Below are 15,065 nucleotides of genomic sequence, written 5' to 3'. Positions count from 1 at the left end.
CTAACAATATTTCAGTAACGAGACAAAAGTCAAAGTGCAAGATCTCCGGAGGAGAGCCTGCTGAAGGAGAAGAACTCAGTCCACTCTGCAAAGCAGCTCAGAGTCTTTTTATTCAGTTTAAGCCCTAGTTTACTATAGGGAGGAGTGAGTCTAATGTTTGTACAAATATGGTGTTAGTGCATTTGTTATTCCTAACTTGAGCTATTTCTAAGCAAAGCCAACTATGGTGACTGATACGTTCTTGTCCAACCAGTTGCCACTTTAGGTGACTGCAACACTTCATCTGTGCACTTTCTTTCCCAAGATAGTGCATGAAATGTTTTAAAAATGGCACAAGAAGCATTAAGTGCATGAAGGGGGTGGCTTCTTCAGATTTGGTATATTGTTCCAAACAGAATTCAAAACAGTACAAAAGAAAAAGCAGCTAGAATTTTAATAAAGTTATATAATAAATACAAGAATATCCCTTAGGGGCTCCATAAAAACGTTTAGAAACACACATTTTTAATAGTAATATTTGTCTTTCAAAGTCTTCTGCCCCTCCTCCCATGTAAAATGTTCTAGCTCCGCCCCTGAGTTCAGCTAATTCCATTGGTGAAGGTGAGATTTGCAGTACAAGATGAACTGATGGGAAGACTTAGAAACATGTACTAAACTTTAGCTAGACAGCTAAACATTACAGCTGCATATAGCTTTTAAATAAGTGCTCATGAATGACATCTTTAGACATTATTTCCAAACTTTGTCTTTGCAACTTCCTCTATTAGCGATCCTCTCAAGAGAAACAGAATCTATGTAATTATTATGTTCGTCATGTGTGGAATTTATACGGACAAACATTTGCCATTTTACTCTTGTTATTTAAAATAAAAAAACACACATGTAATAGATTACTTTTCATGAAGGGCTGAAATTATTGGGCAAGTATATATATATTTTTTGTACTAAAATTTACTATCTTTTTGGTGTATGCTTGAACTCTGGGTGTTTTCAGGTGACAATGAAGAAACCTGTGCCGCAGAGTTTCCAGGTGGAGATAATACGGTCCGGTCAGTTTTACACCCTCCTGCTGGGAAAGCACATCTCCCTCAGCTGGGACAGAGGAACTCGCCTTCTGGTTCACATCTCTGCAGCATATAGGGTAGTTAAATTTTAGGACCACTCAGTTTATTGGTTTTTTATGTGCAGTATTTAAACTTCAAGTTGATTTTATATCGCGAAGGGTCGGGTTTGTGGTCTGTGTGGTAACTTTGATGGGAACGTCAACAACGACTTTACAAGCAGCAACAACCAACTGGAGGTGGATTCCTCACACTTTGGAAACTCATGGAAGGTGATTCCAAGCTGCGCTGATGTCACACAGGTAAAATCCACAGATCCTTTAATCATACAATGTCTTGAATGTATCTTGCTCTGGTAACTCTTAGATTAAGCATGAAAAACTAAAATTATAATTTAAATCTGTATTTGTGCAATGAATTAATATGACTAATATTGCAAATGCACGTTTTCTTGCATGTCCAGGTCCCTCTTCCCTGTGGTGACAACACAATGAAGTTAGTCACAGTGGAGCAATCTTGTCGGTTGATCACCGGTCCCCCTTTCAAAGAATGCAACAGCCAGGTAAGTGCGCTGAAGGTCATGCCGCAAAATGCCAGATGACTCCTCGTCTTTTCCTCTCCCTGTTTGCCTCCAGGTGGATGCAGAGCCGTACGTAGAGATGTGTGTGGAGGCAGCATGCTCGTGCCCATCAGTGGGCGACTGCGCATGTTTCTGCGATGTTGTTGCAGCGTATGCACAGGCGTGCTCAGAGAGAGGCCTCTCCATCAGCTGGAGATCCAACGATCTTTGCCGTGAGTTTGCAGAATTCTTTTTTAACTGTGTTAGCATGTTTTAGTTGTTAAATCAAGAATTGTGTTATTTTTCCCTGTTTTTGCACCCACACAATATATTTTCCAGCAATGAGTTGTGAGGAGCTAAACCCAAAGATTCCAGGTGTTGGAGAAGAGTTATGCCAGTGGAGATATAATACATGTGGTCCTGCGTGTCCCATCACCTGCCAGCACCCAGACCCCCTTCAGTGCTCCCTCACATGTGTGGAAGGCTGTCACGCCTACTGTCCTCCAGGTAAGCTGAACAGTCTGTCAAATGTTTCTTAATACAACAGACCAAAACTGTATGTTTCACTTCAACTTTTGTCTTAGGACAACTCTTGGATGAGGTGGCCATGCGGTGTGTCAATCCCTCCCAGTGTCAGGTGTGTGTACATAATGGCCAAAGAATCTCCCATGGCAACAAGGTCATCCTAAATCATGATAACCCCGCCCTTTGCAAGATCTGGTATGTTCAGGATACAGTCGGGATATTTTGTCAAAGTTAGTTTGGCTTCGTCATCCCTATGTAAAAGGTTTTGTGTATTCTTACCCAAAGCCACTGCGAGAACAACTCCCTAAGCTGCGAGGACTGTACGTCCCTGAGCATGTTGACCACCCCAACGCCAACACCTTCTTATGGCACCTTCACAACCCTGGCCTTTACCACCCTGATGCCTGAAGGCACGTGTGATCGAGCCATGGATCTGGCCTTCTTACTGGATGGTTCGGAGGCCCTGAATGAGGATGAATTTCAGGCAACTAAAGAGTTCATTCTGGGAGTTGTTGAACGATTCCGCATGGGCTCAGCTCACACCCGAGCTACAGTGTTGCTGTACCATTCTGGAGTCAAAACATATGACCTGCAGGTACTTCTACTCAAGTTGAACTACTAAAATGCCTATATATAGTGCTGCAAGTCATTAAGTAGTTCAGAATATTCTGGAAACCATACAGTTGGAGGAAAATATCAACCTTCTTTTTCTCATTTTTGTAACCAGGTTCAGAAGTGGTTGTTCAAGAAAACTGTCCGCGAGCTTCATTACACAGGAGGGGATGCCGCCTTCTTGGATGAGGCAGTCAAGTATCTAGCCGTCAACATCTACGACAAAAACAAGAGGGAGCACGCCGGACGAGTTGCGATCATCTTAACGGCCAGTGCAAACCCTCGCCCCATCCGCTCCATTGTCAAGATGCTCAGAAAAAAGACCATCACCACTCTGACTGTGGCGCTGGGTCCAGGGGTAAACATGGCGCAGGTCAATGACATCACCAAGGCAAATCCAGACAACAGGGCTTATGTGCTGAGCAGCACAGCTGAGCTACCTGATCATCTGTTGGACCTCACAGATTATCTCTGTACTTTGGGGATGGAGCCTGAAGTGGTGAAACCAATCACATCCGCACCCAGAAAAGCCCAGCAAGTCACAAAGAGCACTTCACCGACTCCTCCCCTGGAGCCAAAACCCACCAAATATGTTCCAAAGACTGAGTCCACCACAGCCTCCGTCTTGTCTCCTGTCACTACACTCCCATCTCCCCTCATTCCAGCCACACACGTGACATTTATCCTGGAAGGCTCGGATGGTGTTGGAGAGGCCAACTTCAACAAATCGCTCCTCTTCTTGGAGGAAGTTATCTCCCGACTGACAGAAGAGGAGGAATTGATTCGCATCACCGTAATCCAATACTCTGTGACAGTCACTGTGGAAATCAGGCAGTGGGAGATCAGGCAGCAGAGGCACCAACTGGTCCAACGGCTACGGCAGATTCGCTGGCGAGGTGGAAATAAGACCAACACTGGGACAGCTGTCAGTAAGACTCTCCAGGAACTGGAAACAAACCAGCCTTCACCTGGCTCCACACCTCCTCAGCTGGTCTTCCTTGTGACAGAGAATCCCCCCACAGACACAGTGACACGTCCACAGTCGACAAGCACACAAACGCACGTGTATCCCATCGGTGTTGGACCAAACATACACGAGATGGATTTGTTGCCATTTAGCTCCCCCCAGCGTCCTCTGATGGTGGAAGACTACAACCATCTTTCCACTCTCGTCCACCGTGTTGTCAACATCACACAAACCACAGTCAGACCGCGATCACCCACCCTGCCGCCATTAGTCTTACCGACACATGCCAGCCTGCCGCCCACAGGTATGATAAGTCTTTGCAGTTTTGTCGTTGACTCTTCTTTTAACCGTGTTTATTTGTTGTCCTGTCATTACACAGTTCCTTGTCAGAAGCCTGTAGATGTGCTGTTCCTCTTAAGGGCCGGCGAGAACTTTGAGGACATGAAGACATTTGTTAGAGCTTTCATCGCTGGTGCTGATATAGGTAAAGGCTACACATCCCTTGTAATACTCTATAATATATTTAGTGTTTAAAGTATAAAAGTAACTGAAGTTTTTCTATTTTGTACAATAGAATTTCTGAACTTCAGCCTTATATATATATAAATACACTGTTTATGATTCACATTGTCACTCGGTACAAGTAAATTACACAATAAGGCTGGGTTGATAAAATCGATTATTCTATTTGAATTGATCTGAGCTTAATAGATCAATAATAGATCCATAGAAATAGAGATCGATCGAGCACATGAAGCTAAAGTAAGTTAGCTTGACGCTTAACTTTATTGGAATTTCCCGTGACGCTCTGTCGACCTAAACATTACATTGCTGACTAAATTAACATCTTTATAAACTCACATACATGAATTTCCAAACTTTTTTGAGAAATATTTTTTGTTAAGTAGCCATTTTTTGAAAAAAGAAGAACAAGCAAATTAAACTAAAATAGATGTGTATTGAGTATATGGATTTTTCTGTTATGGCTATTTGATAAACTACATAAAAGCTCATACAAACTGTAATAAACGCCAATATTTGTTTTAAGATAATTACATAAATAAGAGTATGTGTATGTCTAAACACTGAAGTTTACATTGACAGGTCTGAATGGCACTCAGGTCAGCGTGATTCAATATGGAGAAACCAACACGGTTGAGCTGTGGTGGAGGGATCACCAGACCAAGTCCAAACTCCTCCAAATACTTGAGAACACTCCGAGCAGGACCCCAGGAGTTCCTGCACTTGGTGATAAAAAACCCCAACGAGTACACAGATCTGAGATGCACACTCACTGTTGCCTTCTTCTGCAGGATCTGCACTGCGATTCGCCGTTCAAACATCAATCGCATCAATCAGCGGTGGAAGAATTGGAGTAGCAAAGGCAATCGTGATGTTGGTAACAGCCAAATCAACTGATGATGTGAAAGAGGCAGCAAATGAGGCTCTGGCAGCTGGTAAATAGAGCAGCTACGATAAATAGTGCCGGCTTTCTCATCTAAAACATGCCCTTCACCTTTCTGATGAGGAGAACTTTCATTGAAAAGAATGTCTCCCACAGGTGTGTCAGTGTTCCCCATAGGGATTGGACAAGGCTATGATACGAATGAGCTTACTGTGTTGGGTCGCCATGGCAACCAAGATAATACTCTACACCTGAGCAACATGGATCACTTATCTATGTTACTAACTCTGGACAACACATACAGAGAAAGAATCTGCAGAGGTCAATTCAGATACACATATTAGCTTAGAAAATGGTTTAATTAAATTTAAAACGCACATAACTTACATGGATGTGTCTGTTTTACAGCTGGTCCACCAGGAATCTGTGTTGATGATAATGGAAATGAGAGAAAAGTGAGTCGTGTCTGAATTATTTGGATGCTTTTACACTATTTGGTCCATTTTAATTTCCTTGAATATGATACTATATGATGCTAACAGCCATGTGATGTGTGTTCAAGAATGTGTTAACGCAGCATATGCACTAATGCAAGGACCTACAATTAGAAGAAGCTTGGTGCAAAATCAAAGCGATGCAAATCTTGTAAATCTTTCTCCAGGCTTTTTCTTTCACAGCTTTATTTTGATTTATGAAAGTCTTTGGCTGAATCTGAATTGCTTCCCTACACTAATGGCGTCTGCTTATCTCTATATCTTTTTAAACTTATTGGGTGTGACAGAATTTTACATGGATTCAAACAATTGTTTTACATGAGTTAGAACTTTTTATAAACAAACAAACTGAAAAAAATATATATAAAAAAGGAGGAACCAGGCATGTCAGCAACCATTCCAGAAACACAAACTAAAAATGTGATCTAGATATCCAGAGAGTTCTTGTATGTATTCCATTTGTCTTGAATTTGTCATTTTTCAGTCTAAGATAAGGTAAAGGTCAACTTTAATGAAGATCTCTTCCACTTTATCCATCCATAGTAATGGCCTTATTAGCCGCAGTTAACAGAATTTTTACCAAATATTGTGTTTAGCTGTGATTGTTTCAGAGATATCCCCTAAATATAATACAAACTGTGTGAAAGCGATAGTGTATCTCAGCACATTTGTTGAAGCTAGATGGATGGAATTCAAAAATGATACTGTTTGGGAAAAAGTCCAGAAAATATGAGTATGAGTAGCACTAACTCTGGACTGGCTAGTTGTTTATTTTTAATCCAAGGCATAATGAAGGATTTTCCTGTTGAATTCTCTCCATTTCTGAGATGTGGTAGAAGACTGTGATCCTACCCCTACATGTATCCCTCCAAGTGGAGAGATATGGAAAAAGTTATGTCTTCAAATTTGGACGGTGCTATCGGCAGATGATATTATCAATCGCTGCCTATCATCTACGTTAGTATAACCTAGAAAACATTGGTTGTATAGCTAAAAATTCATGCAAAAACATAATACCTTTACCTTTTAGACCCTGGAGAATATTATAATTGCAACCATACTAAATTAATCCATAAGAACTTATGGTGACATCAGTGTAACAGAAAAATATTTGAAACGCTTTCTGTGATCATTTTTTTTTCCACATAATTTTATTTTTAAGGAAAAATGTGTCTGGTCTCAGGTGAAATGTGTTGGTATTTTATTGGTATTTTCCAACTATCCTGATTTGAAAGAACCCGTAAACAGCTCCACATCATGCAGTCACTTGTGGCTAATTGTGTTTCTATTCACTTTTGTGCATCAGCCTGGTGAATCGTGGCTGCTGGACGATGGATGCCACTCTCTGCTGTGCCATCCCAGTGGAGCAGTGACGGTCCAGAACCACAAAGTCAGCTGTGACAAACTAGAGCCGCCAGCATGCAGAAACAACATGGCTCCAGTTAAAGTCCAGGACACCTGTAGCTGCCACTGGGAATGCCCTTGTACGTACAGAGAAAGGGTCCGGTTGCTTCTAGAATTAGATTGAACCCCTCCATGTAAAGAGCACTCCATGTGATTGTAGCTGTGACGGGTGTAAGCTAGCATTCCTTTCTATTAAAGGGTCATGTTTGTGGTTCCCTTCTGCCTGCTGTGTGTTGACAGGCATGTGCATGGGCAGCTCCACCAACCACGTCGTCAGGTTTGACAGCTTAGCTCTCCGGCTGGACGGAGAGGGCTTGTGCTCCTACACACTTCTCACTGTCAACGGTGACGGCGGCGAGGGGTCAGAGGTCAAACTCCACACTGGACCCTGTCAAGACACAACAAGTTACAATCAGATTTGCATGAAAGCCATGGAGGTGGCCCACGGACCACACAAGCTGATGCTGAGGGAGGACATGAGGGTGAGATTTGTGTGACATCAGCTGCTTCTCTAAGTGTATTAAAGCGGTCACCCTCTGTTGTGGTGTGCTGTTGTTTCCGCAGGTTATGATTGGTCGGGAGGAGCTCGCCCTGCCGTGGCGGTTCTACGGCATGGAGCTGATGCGTTATGGCGGAGTGATGCTGCAGCTGAAATCAAATCAGGGCTACATGCTGACTTTCACTCCTCAGAGCAACGAGTTCACCGTCACATTTCAAAGCTCGGCCACCAGCGCTCAGACTGCTGGACTCTGTGGTAACAGTTCTCTCAAGACCACAATTGAGTCTTTATGTCTCTCTTCAGTCTCATCCTCTCTTCACTTTCCTCCCAGGTGCTTGTGGAGAGGACAAAGCCAACATCCTTTCTCTGCGTAACGGCAGCTCAACTACCAACCAGCCTGCGTTCATCTCAGACTGGACTGTGGCTGGAGACGGGGGTGGTGTTTGTTTGCCAAAGCGGCAGTCTGTTTGTTTGTCTGGAGCAGCGATGGGGTGTCAGGCCCTCCACTCTGAGGTGTTTCTGCCCTGTCACCCCTTCATTTCTGTCCAGATGTTCCTCACCAAGTGTGAGGAGCAGGCATGTGAGGAGTCCGACGCGTGCGAGGTGATATCTGCCTATGCACGGCTGTGCAGACAAAGAGGGGTGTGTGTGGACTGGAGGAGCCCCCACCTGTGTCGTAAGTGCTTCTTTTAGTCCAATAAAAACATGTTTAAACTTAAGTCTTAACCCAACCCTGTTTGCTGCAGCTTTAACGTGTCCGAGCTCCATGGAATATGATGCATGTCGGACGGGCTGTGTAGAGGATTGCGATAGCATCCAGGCATTGCCAAGCGACTGGTCGGTTGCTAGGGGTAACGAGTCGTGTATGGACACACCCACTGAAGGCTGCTTCTGCGCTGGGGGAACAGTTATGCTTCATGGACGCTGCGTCTCGCCAGAGGCGTGTGGACAGTGTGTCGACCAGTACGGACACACATACATAGTGAGACACAAATCAATAAAACAATCAACAATAACAGAGCAAAATGCATGCTGGGAATGCTGTGAAGGAATGATTAAAGTGTTGGAAATCCGGGTGTGGTTTGACTGCCCTCTGGTGTTTGTCTCTCTGTGGGAAACCAACATGCTTTGTGTTTGTACAGCACATGCAGAGCTGGGTACCAGACCATAACCCATGTTTGATATGCATGTGTTTGGATCAGCAACGCATCAACTGCACTGCCCGGCCCTGCAATGATGTCAAAGGTTGGCAACAGTTTCCTAGTTTAGTCTTTTAGTTTTGGCTCCAAATCTTTTTTTTCTTCTCTTTATCTTCAGCTCCAGAGTGTGGACCCTGTGAGGTTCTGAAAGAGAGGAAGGGCTCCATGTGCTGCCCTGAGTATGAGTGTGGTAAGTATTCTTCTTTTTTTTATTAATTTACATAAAACACCAAAAACTAGATATCACAAACAAGATTTTATACCTGAAATATGAAAGGAAATTAAAAATATAATTTCTGCCCATTTTACATACTTAAAAGAAAGGAGTGAAAAGGAAAAGTGTTAAAGGGCTAAACCTTTAACTTCCTGCTTTACCAAACGGTAGAGCACATAAAGAAAACATATTTTTAAAAACAATAAATATGTTTATTACTCTTTCTAGGTAAAAAGCACAAAAAATACTTGTTTTCAATCGATTTAGTCTTGGTTGAGTAGTTGAAGGGTTAAAAAAGATGCATGTGACATTCGATTCATTAAATATAGTAATTATTAACTAAACTCTGGTAGAGTTTGATCAATTGCTTGAAAATGAGTGGGAAGAAGCGAACTTATATAATTCCACCCCTACATAGTTACTGCATTTTACAGTTTTACATAGTTATGTAATCCAGCTCTGATCAGTTCAAATATGATTTTTTTTTTCAAATAACAAAGTGAAGTGCTTGTTGATTATTAATTAATCTCATAAAACATTATTTTATGATTTCAGTAAACAGTAACATCAATCACACATCAAAGCATGTAGTATAGAACAACATAGACATTGGGACAGTTTGTATCTTGTCTCTAAATTTGAGTTTCTGGAATTATGAAACAAGATTCATTAATTGTATTTTTGTAGCAAGTGATTTGATTTCTTTAATTGATTGTTTTGCATTCTTCCATATTCTGACTCCTTGAATTGAAACACATCTTTCCCTTGTTTTTGTTCTTAATTCTGGCAATGAGAAAGGCTTGCATCCTATAACTACTTTGTCTTTTTTTTACCTCTTTTTTTTGTTTATTGTGTGGCAGACGCATGATGCATTCATTTTAATATACTTTGATTAACTTAATCTTTGTGTTTTGACATTTACTGACATTTATTGAATGACTGTTTTGAGAACATTACACTAACTTGTCACCATTTTAACTCAACCCACGATTTCAGTGTGCGATCTGGTGAAGTGTGCGCTGCCGGAAGTGCCCCAGTGTGTGGACGGTCAGACTCTGCTTCTAAAGAACCCCGGCGACTGTCAGCCTATTCATGAATGCGGTAAGATGTCTGATGTTTGAGCTCAGCTTTAGTGAGAATACATGAAGAGGGAGAGACCTATTTGGCTCATCTTTTTTTTTAATCTTTATTTTCTTTCTCAGTGTGCAAAAAGGAAGAGTGTGCCCTTCAACCTCCTCCAGACTGTCCTGCTCATCAGCAGCTGTCAGTAAAAAAGACCAAGTGCTGCGATGTTTTTGAGTGTTCGTGCAACTGCCAGAACTCCACGCACACCTGCCCCGCTGGCTTCATGACATCCTCCTTGATCAACAACTGTGGCTGCTCAGAAACCAGCTGCTCACCTGACAAGGTGAGTGTTTCAACCCAAAAAGCCCCCATTCTGTTTGTGTCGGTTATACTCTATACTTTTTTTTATTTTTTTATCAAGGTGTGTGTGGTTGATGGTACGGTTCACCCAGTGGGGAGTGAGTGGGAAGAAGGGTGCAAGAAATGCAGCTGCACTGACCTGCAGGACAAAGACACTCTGCTCCACGTGGCCCAGTGCAAACCTCCCGTGTGTGATCAGAGCTGTCCTCTGGTGAGATATCAGCAAATATGTTAAATAAACATTTTAAATATTCTCATTCAACAGGAAACGTACATGTTTGACATGTATTACAGGGCTCAACGTACACTCCAGTTAAAGGTGAATGCTGTGGGAAGTGCACACAAACCAGCTGTGTAGAGTCAGCAGGAGACATGCGAGGGGACACTCTTATTGGAGGAAAACTAAGATATGTATGTCCGGCAAAATTAGATTTTTTTAAAGTATTGCTGTTATAATATCCTTAAAATATGATTTACTCCAGTAGGAGGATAACATGTTAAATATTTTGTCTGGAAAGCTACAAAAACTTAATATTAAGAAAGTTTTAAAACTTGTTTTAGGAAAATTTTCTTTTTTTCCCTTTCTTGTAAGAAATATAATCATGTCAAAAAGTTAATTAACCGCAAAATAATCTTAGTTTAAGATAATTTAAAGAAAATCGTTCAACTTTTTAACTTATTTCTGAAGGGCCTGTTTCTGCAGTGACTCTCTTCTCTTTCACTTGGAGGTTGGTGAGGTGTGGCATCCTCCATCTGACAGCTGCACTATACATCAGTGTGTGAAAGTGAATGATGCAGTATTCATCTCCACAACAAATGTCAGCTGTGCTGTTATGGACGCTCCAACCTGCCCACTGGGAGCCGAGCTGCACTGTGAAACTGTGGACTGCTGTCCTCGCTGCTACTGTGGTGAGCCATCAAAAATACATAAGCATCCATTTTATTTTAGATTATGTTTCATCTTTATTTTGCATATTTTCTGAATTTTCAGTCTTATAGTTGCAGTTACGCGGTCTGTCCAGCAGATGTCTCTCTTACTTGAGCCTTTCTGAATCATTTATCCTCATTTGACCTTTGACATATTAAGACCTGATGCTGAATAGGGGATTTCAGTTGCAGTGATTAGAGGGTATTTTAGTTCTGAATAAGGGAATAAAAATCCAAAACAAATAAGTGCCTAAAATAGTTTTCTGTTTTGAGTCACAATATTTATGGTTTTGTCTCTGCAGCCCCTGTGCACGCATGCGTTCTCAATCACACAGTGATTGCAGTAAGTCATTGAAATGTTTTTGTTGACTCTTAAAATGAATATTTGCTGTTACTTTATAATGTATGTTCTGTTGCTCAGGCAGGGGATCGGGTCATGTTGGACGTGTGTACATACTGTGAGTGTGCAGTGGAGAATGGCCCAGTGATGAAATATAAACTATCCTGCAGGAAAACCAGCTGCCCCACCTGCCCCACGGTAACTCTCATCACATGTTTATTTCACATCACCACTTTTCTTACCCATGTGCAGTCGTAAATAAATGAGGACACCCTCATTAAATAATCAGTTGAAATGTTCATACAACAATGTCCAACCTTATTTTGAAAAATTACAAAAAAGAAAGTGATTTAATAGAAATCAAACTAAGCAATTATTGTTATTCTACTCGTAGAAAAAAAGATCTGAAAAAAAATCATATTTTAATGGAGGTCAAAGTTTGGACCTCCTATGTCTGAACCTAAAGATAAGCTGAAATTACATTCTTTTCAAATTACATTACATAGAAAGTTTTAAATTGGCTTAAAGATTTTTTAACATCAAGCTATATCACTTGAAACCCCCAGTAATGTTCAAATTGATATGAAATATGTATGTATCCAAATATGTGGGAAACTATAAAGGCTTTTTATCCTATTTTTTCACATTTCACATTCATTGGGATACTGAAGCTCAACCAGTTGAAGACAAAAACATAATCTTAAATTTTGAAGAATGAAACTTCTGTTATAATCATCACAGCTATTATGAGATGGTCTAAGTTAATTTAATTGAAGTTAGCATGTGATATAATATATCTTAGTCAGAGGTTAGTCACTTTTAAAACAAAATTTTCTCAAAAATGTTCTCAAGCAGAAATCTAGCATGTTTATGCAAAAGTGTGTGAACAACATGGTGAGTTTTAGCCCACATTTTACCTGGAGTTAGTGCATGAATATAGTTGGTTATACAAATGTTTTCACAACAATAACAGCATTCTTGATCTGTCTCAGCCAAATGAGGCACATCATATACTCATCTTGCTAATTAATATATAATTTATAACCAACAACACCACAACATTGATGCTCAAAAACAGACACTTTTTAAGATTTACTTTTACCAGATGGGGAACTAAAGCTTTACTTGTTCATATAAAATGGTCACTGTAATGCTGTTTGCATGAATGACTGCATGTTTTTAGGGATACACCCTGCAGAAGGAGGAAGGAAGCTGCTGCGGTCGCTGTATTGCTACAGCCTGTGTAACACAGAAGATGGACGGAAGCCTCATCAGTGTACAAGTAGGTGATCTGCAGAGAATACTGTGATGTTATCTGATTTGGTAGAAGCAGGTATAGAATATAAAAATCAAATTCATAAAGACTTTATAGGTTCTCCTGTAGGTCTAATATTTTAGTATTCTTGTTCAACTTTAATTGTAGAAATGTGAGATGGGTTTACAGGTCTGATGGGTTGATTTGATTTGATATATTAGTTTATTTCAACACAGCACAGCAAAAAAAGGAAAAATCACACATATATCAGTCATTACAGAAAAAAGAAAGGTATTGATTTACAAGCAATACAAAGAAAAGTTAGCATAAATGTAAGAAGAAAATAACAGTTACTCATTATCCTAAATAGAGATTTTTGCAGTGATGCAAACAATAAACACTTAGGTCACATTAGAATCATTAAGTTAAATAATTGCATCATTTTAAATAAAAGTTTAAGGAAATTGTGCTTGAGAAGTACAAAACAGAGTAATTATTCTATTATCTATTGTAATTAACTTGTGTTATAAAAATGTGAATACATGTATATATATGCATGCTTTATTGTTAATACAGAATATTAATGTTTTTGGATATCAGTGATATGAGCTTCAATTATCTTAATATTAATAAATCAACAGCTAAACTATAGTCAAGCTATAGATACTTAAGAGGTCGAAATAAAAACATTTTATTTCATCCTACCTCTTTTTTGAACTGGAAAAATAATGTATGTGTAAACAAAAAAAAAGAAAATAAAGTCAAGAAGAGTTTGATTTGTTAATTGAAAATTTCATTTGTTTTTTTGCATAGTTGTCATAATGTAGTTCTGATCAGATAAAGTGCAGATTTGTATCTAAGTAATAAAAAAATTGCCAATTGATAATCCTCAGGAAATATTATTTCATGATTGCTGTAAAGAATAACATAAATTACACATAATGAAATGTCCAGAAAAGTAAACGTTAATGTACTCTTGTGTCATCTTCCTCTTAGGTCAACTCAACTAAAGAGGATGGATGCAACCTGTACACATGTGGTGTGAATAAGAGAGGAGATCTGGTCCTGGAGACTAAAATGACAACTTGTCCACCTTTTAACCAGAAAGATTGTCTGGACGAAGGGGTGCAGCTTCCAGTTCCTGTTTTAATACATTCAGGCTTTTAATCACAAATTTTATTTTTTATTTTTACTTGTTTGTTTTTTGATTTCAGGGGAAAATCGTCAACATTGGAAAAACCTGCTGTGAGATGTGTAGGTTATCCAGCGAGAGGCTCATGAATATTTATATAAGGGATGAACACAAAATAATTTGTTCTCTTGTTTAAAGGTAAGCAGCCTGAGTGTCGAAAAACCGTGGGAACACTTAACTACATCAAAGTGGACGACTGCCAGTCGGAGAATCAGATTGAGCTGCGTTATTGTGAAGTAAACACTTTTTATTTGTTTTATCCTCTAAAATGGATCAGATATTCTTATAACTTTTCTGAACATTTCTTCATCTCTTAGGGAAAATGTCGCAGTAAATCCACGTACTCCCTGCAGAGAGCGGCTGTCGAGCAGGAGTGTGTGTGCTGTGCCGCTGTGGAGACGGAGCCTCTCAGTGTTCCGGTCCTGTGCACCAACGGCACTCGCAGTCACCACACCGTCCTGTCCGTCACCAAATGTGACTGTCTGTCCAAACGCTGCACATAGACTCAGCCTGTAGCTCAAGGCTCTCGGTCCAAGAGAGAAGTGTTTACAAATGCTTTCAGAACACTTAAATAAATGTACCAAAAATATTTACACAAACAGGAATACAATATATTTTCATATTTCTGCAAAATGAAACTGTTTTTTAACTGTATAAAGTGTATTTGCTACACTCTTGGTTTGGTTTTTCTTTTCATTCACTTGAGATGCTTAAATATTTTTCAATTAATTTTCTGGTTTAAGCTAAATAAGTGTTTTTTTTTTCTAATTTTGACCCTGGGGTTTCCAGTCCATATTCTGCACACATGTTTCTGCATTTTATTCCAGCTACTTGGTTGTGACGCTCCATGCCTGCTTTCCCAGCCAGCATCTTACTCCCTGCAGTTATATGCTGGATTGTTTCCGGCCTCTTTGAACAGCCTACACCTTGGGTCTTGTCTGGTGTGGTAGATCTAAGTCTCTATCGCTCTGGTACTCAGGGCTTGCT

At 40.2% G+C, this 15,065-nt stretch overlaps 1 protein-coding gene across 2 annotated transcripts in view; it reads left to right on the top strand.

The window, feature by feature from the left end:
• The window catches only part of vwf (von Willebrand factor), a 21,798-nt gene extending 7,048 nt beyond the window's left edge, over positions 1–14,750 (top strand). The window contains exons 21-52 of one of the 2 annotated variants that reach the window (XM_024281998.1): positions 995–1,141; positions 1,223–1,363; positions 1,525–1,623; positions 1,697–1,853; positions 1,960–2,127; positions 2,205–2,340; positions 2,431–2,740; positions 2,873–4,028; positions 4,104–4,208; positions 4,829–4,972; positions 5,038–5,181; positions 5,286–5,450; positions 5,538–5,584; positions 6,930–7,107; positions 7,268–7,509; positions 7,592–7,781; positions 7,858–8,202; positions 8,273–8,508; positions 8,669–8,771; positions 8,844–8,915; positions 9,936–10,040; positions 10,142–10,347; positions 10,426–10,575; positions 10,659–10,775; positions 11,093–11,273; positions 11,594–11,634; positions 11,713–11,829; positions 12,815–12,913; positions 13,883–14,011; positions 14,101–14,140; positions 14,217–14,314; positions 14,396–14,750. In XM_024281998.1, coding sequence (XP_024137766.1) covers positions 995–1,141; positions 1,223–1,363; positions 1,525–1,623; positions 1,697–1,853; positions 1,960–2,127; positions 2,205–2,340; positions 2,431–2,740; positions 2,873–4,028; positions 4,104–4,208; positions 4,829–4,972; positions 5,038–5,181; positions 5,286–5,450; positions 5,538–5,584; positions 6,930–7,107; positions 7,268–7,509; positions 7,592–7,781; positions 7,858–8,202; positions 8,273–8,508; positions 8,669–8,771; positions 8,844–8,915; positions 9,936–10,040; positions 10,142–10,347; positions 10,426–10,575; positions 10,659–10,775; positions 11,093–11,273; positions 11,594–11,634; positions 11,713–11,829; positions 12,815–12,913; positions 13,883–14,011; positions 14,101–14,140; positions 14,217–14,314; positions 14,396–14,581 — 5,754 coding nt within the window. In that variant the 3' untranslated portion in view covers positions 14,582–14,750. The remainder of the gene's footprint in view (positions 1–994; positions 1,142–1,222; positions 1,364–1,524; positions 1,624–1,696; positions 1,854–1,959; positions 2,128–2,204; positions 2,341–2,430; positions 2,741–2,872; positions 4,029–4,103; positions 4,209–4,828; positions 4,973–5,037; positions 5,182–5,285; positions 5,451–5,537; positions 5,585–6,929; positions 7,108–7,267; positions 7,510–7,591; positions 7,782–7,857; positions 8,203–8,272; positions 8,509–8,668; positions 8,772–8,843; positions 8,916–9,935; positions 10,041–10,141; positions 10,348–10,425; positions 10,576–10,658; positions 10,776–11,092; positions 11,274–11,593; positions 11,635–11,712; positions 11,830–12,814; positions 12,914–13,882; positions 14,012–14,100; positions 14,141–14,216; positions 14,315–14,395) is intronic. The other variant, XM_036212394.1, reaches the window with a different exon arrangement.
• The last annotated feature ends 315 nt before the right edge of the window (positions 14,751–15,065 follow it).

This window comes from Oryzias melastigma, linkage group LG6 (assembly GCF_002922805.2).
Source record: "Oryzias melastigma strain HK-1 linkage group LG6, ASM292280v2, whole genome shotgun sequence".
Classification (NCBI taxonomy): Eukaryota; Metazoa; Chordata; class Actinopteri; order Beloniformes; family Adrianichthyidae; genus Oryzias; species Oryzias melastigma.
The sequence above is the reverse complement of the archived record's forward strand: the minus strand, read 5'-3'. Positions and strand labels throughout refer to the sequence as shown.